Source organism: the organism of the source record quoted next, unplaced genomic scaffold (genome assembly GCF_019419815.1).
Source record: "Pyrus x bretschneideri cultivar Hongxiangsu unplaced genomic scaffold, Pyrus_bretschneideri_v1 Contig1, whole genome shotgun sequence".
Lineage (NCBI taxonomy): Eukaryota > Viridiplantae > Streptophyta > Magnoliopsida > Rosales > Rosaceae > Pyrus > Pyrus x bretschneideri.
Window position 1 is genome coordinate 17,022,809 of NW_025999390.1, and position 4,362 is coordinate 17,027,170.

Below are 4,362 nucleotides of genomic sequence, written 5' to 3' on the forward strand. Positions count from 1 at the left end.
CATCCCTACTAAGTGTATTGGTTGTTAGATTAGAATCAGTATTAGTGGAGTCACTGTCACTAGTTGTTAGATTAGAATCAGTATTAATTAGTTAGGGATTACTATCACGTGGACTTTTTTAGGATGCCTGAGAATACATTACAAAACACTAAATGTCATGACATAATTGGTTATATTATTTTTTTAAGTTTTTAATTAATTATATTATTATACTTCGAGTGAACCATGCTCTTAAAACATTGAAAAGTCTATCCACTGTTATGCACGAGCCGGAAAAGAATAAACAAACAGTCTACAAGAAACTACCACGGTGGTCGGTACTTGAAAATGAATTCTAGACTCTTGTTTCACATGACACGTCCTCAGTTTTATTCCTGACGTTGTAAATCACAAAATAGTGATCAGGATGAGGTTGAAATGCCCTGTGAGCTTTCTTGACCTCCGAAAAAGTGAACTGCGGTGGCGATGTCAACGTTTGGTCCTTTTTAAAAAGAAAAGAAAAACAATCTGAAGAAGAAAAAGTCCGAGTTTGCTATACTCAGGAAAATCTCAATCAATTCAAAACTTTCTCGGCATCGTAAGAAGGACAAGTTACAAAAAAACCGACTGAAGGAAAAACAAAAACAAGCAATCCATATCCTGTACAATATTTTACATTCAAAACACCAGCAGTAATTAAATTACAAAAGTATTTAATCACCAGCTAAAAAGGTGCTGAGACAATCTCCCTGGGTCCTCGTGGTCTTCTGTAATAATATTCCGAGTACTCAGGCTCCTCAACTGAAGCCATCATCAATTCATCACCACTTTGCTGGATCGAACTAACTACTGGCTCCAAACCCTGCATAATTAATAATAATTTAGTTAATTTAAATCTTGGTCTCTAATATTGTTATAAAATATTTATTCAAAAAATTATTGAAAGGGTTTTTTCAACCACAACAAACCTCTGTGAAAATGCACATTGCTTCTTCTATATTCTTTGTATTCACCACATACTTAGCTGCCTCCTGCACGATATCACCGCACTTATAAATTACAAACCCATAAAAAGTAAGATAATTTAAAAAAAAAAATTCAAACTCATAATTCCAATTTTCATTCCATATACTGTAGCAAAAAGGGATAAAGAAATGATCTTGTATTCGCCATATAAAGCCTCGTGTACTTTACTCTCTTCCTTCTGCTTAATACAAGAGTCTTACACGGTAAATAGTAAATCGTCCCGTTTTTGCCATCACGAAATGAACTATTCTTGCCAAGGAGGAGCATATACGCATGTCTCAAAAACCCAGAGAAGAATTAACATAAGTACCCTTGCAAATTCAATTTGGTCCATTCCCAACGTTTTTGGCTCGGTTTCTATGGATGATTTCCTATCAATCCGAATTGGTGCAGCCTCCATTTTCTTAATAGTGAGAGAGACAAGACCGAAAGACATAGAGAGAGAAACAGAAAGATTTAGAGAGAGAAACAGAAATTTTCTTTTGCTTTCTGGGAGCTGGGAGACAGAAACAGAAGCGTAGCGATTGATATCTGATGAAGAAAACGAAGTATTGTGAAGGGAAGTGTTTATAAAAACTCTGCATTTTCATTTGGTAGGTCGTGACTCATTGACTGGTTGACCCTAGTGAGCCAATGCACAGATGAGCAAGATCACCACGTAACGTTACGTGGCCAGTAATACACCGCGAAATTCGAGTACGTGGCATTGGGAGCATGAGGTTGCCCCACGTGGCAGTTGTTGGTTACGTCGTCCTTATGCTGAAACTCTGGGATGGCCGTGATCCCCACATTTTTTTTCCAAATGGGGTAACTTATGGCGGTTTTCTTGGGGACACATGTCGGCGTGGAGAGATTTTTTTAATGTAATCGTCACATGTGTAGTATATCACGTATAATTATATAAATGGTAGGATATGTGTGTTAAAAAGTTAATAACTTAAAAAATAAAATTTTTCACCACGTATATGATGTACTATTCATATTTCTGTCACAACTTAAAATTTCTCAACGTGGTGCTGCACCCTACAGTGGCCAACCAGGAAGGACCACGAAGGCGTTTCGTTTGCCTCAAAAGTTATAGCCACTTTATTTTTAAAATTTTTATTCGACTTATTTTCAATTATAACACGTGTGTTGTGATATCGTTGTTGTCAATAACTATCAAATAAATTTTTGGGTAAAGTGTAAAAAACGACTTTAATTATTGGTCTCACGACATTTTCATATCTCATTTTTTTAAAATGATAATGTTATATCTTATCTTACGAATTTGTGCCAATGTCAAACCTCTATCAGTTTTTCTGTTAATTTCTCAGTTAAATACTGATGTGGCTTGATTCAGGATCCACTTTCTATTAAAAAAGTAATAAAATATTATTAAAAACTAATAAAAATCATTTAATATTTTTTAAATATTAAAATGATAAAGAAAAGTTAAAAAAAAAAACCAAACAAAACTTCCCCTCTGTGCGCCCTCTCTCTTCTCCCTCATCCTCATCTCTATTCCTCTTCTTCCTACCTGCTTCAACCCAGAAAAAAGAAAAAAAAAATACAAAACAAAACAAAACTTTGTCCCTTCCCCCCCCCCCGCCCCCCCGGGCACCCTCTCTCTTCTCCCCCATCTTCATCTTCTTATTCCTACCTGCTGCAACCCAGAAAAAAATAAAAATAAAAAAAACTTTGTCCCTTCCCCCTGCCCTCTCTTCTTCCCCATCTTCATCTTCTTTCCTCTTCTTCCCTCTATCTGTTGCAACCTGGAAAAAAAAAAAAAAAAAAAAAAACAAACAAACAAACAAAACTTAATACATAAAACTTTGTCCCTTCCCCCCCTCCCCGCACCCTCCCTCTTCTCCCCCATCTTCATCTTCTTTCCTTTTCTTCCCCCTATCTACTGCAACCCAGAAAAAAGAAAAGAAAAAAAAAAAAAAACCAATTGTCTTCCCTTGCACCCACCATCTTCCCTCCTCTACACACCCCACTCCTTATATCCACACTCATTCCCCTCATTTTCTTCGTGCCCAGGTTCTCCACCTACAGAATCGGCCTAGCGAACGAGATTTGTTTTGTTTTTTTTTTCTTTTTCTTTTTCTTCGTCCTCCTTGTTCTTTCTAGGTTGTAGGGGGTTGGATTTTTTTTTTTGGGGGGGGGGGGGAATGAACTGGGTTGGGGCTTTTTTTTTTCTTCTTCTTCTTCTTCTTCTTCCTCATTCTTCTTCTTCTTCTTCTTCTTTGGGGGGGTTGGGGGTTGATGGGTTTTCAAAATTTTTTTTTTTTTGGTTGAAGATTAAGCAGGGAAGAAGATGAAGACGGGGAGAGAGAGATGGGGGGAGGGGGGTGGAAGGGATGAAAGGTTTTTGTTTTTGTTTTTGTTTTTTTTTTTTTGTTTTTTTAACCTTTCTTTATTATTTTAATATTTAAAAATATTAAATGATTTTTTTTTTCAGTTTTTTTAATTTTTTTAATAGAAAGTGGGGTTTGGATCAAGCCACGTCAACATTTAACTGACAAATTAACGGCAGGCTAACGGAAGGTATAACATTGGCACAATTTTGTAAGATGAGGTATGATATTGTCAATTTTAAAAGATGAGGTATGAAAATGTCGTGAGACCAATAGTTGAGGTAGTTTTTTGTACCTTACCCTAAATTTTTTATAGAATGCTTTATAGCACAGAATATTGAATGGTCATACATTAATACATGTAAAAAATAAAGGGAATTGTTATTGGCACTCCAAAAATCTCATTCTACACTCCAAACTTTCTATATTTGGAAAGAAAACTACACTTGTGAGGATTGTAGAATGAGATTTTTGGAGTGTCAATAATACTTCCAAAATAAATATCGCGGAAATGAAAAGGCTTTATTGGATATTTAGGTATACAACAAAAGACAGGATTAAACACGAGGATATCTTAGAGAAATTATGAATGGCTCATTGAAGATAAGATGAGAGAAAATCAGTTAATTAATGTGTGTCACGCTCAAAACTTGTAGGTTAAAAAACTAAAATAATTAGTCATTGGTGGGTGTGGAATTGAAGTTATAATGAACTCACCCTTAAAAATAGGCTACGTCCATTTTATTGCTTATAATATATTGATTTCAAAGATTACAAGTAGTGCTAGGGTAAAGACAATAAATCTCTTCTTTCAGTTGTCCGACCCCATTACAAGAGTTTCACACCCCTTTATATACGCCCTTAGTGAACCCAAAAAAGCTTGGGCTCACCTACCTTTACTTTTCTGGCATTTAATGAGCCATTGAAATAGGCTTGCTTGCTAATAACATTTTCCACTATTGGTCGATATTCGCCGATGAAGTGACATTCACTCGGTCGAAATTGCATATCCTTCTAG

General features: G+C 35.7%; 1 protein-coding gene across 1 annotated transcript; it reads right to left on the reverse strand.

The window, feature by feature from the left end:
- Window positions 1-508: 508 nt before the first annotated feature.
- On the reverse strand, window positions 509-1,563 carry LOC125479731. The gene is made up of 3 exons (XM_048589459.1): window positions 1,316-1,563; window positions 948-1,010; window positions 509-841 (listed from the first exon to the last, which is right to left on the reverse strand). The coding sequence occupies exons 1-3, from the start codon at window positions 1,439-1,441 to the stop codon at window positions 704-706; spliced, it is 327 nt and encodes a 108-aa protein (XP_048445416.1). The 5' UTR covers window positions 1,442-1,563; the 3' UTR covers window positions 509-703.
- Window positions 1,564-4,362: the final 2,799 nt, after the last annotated feature.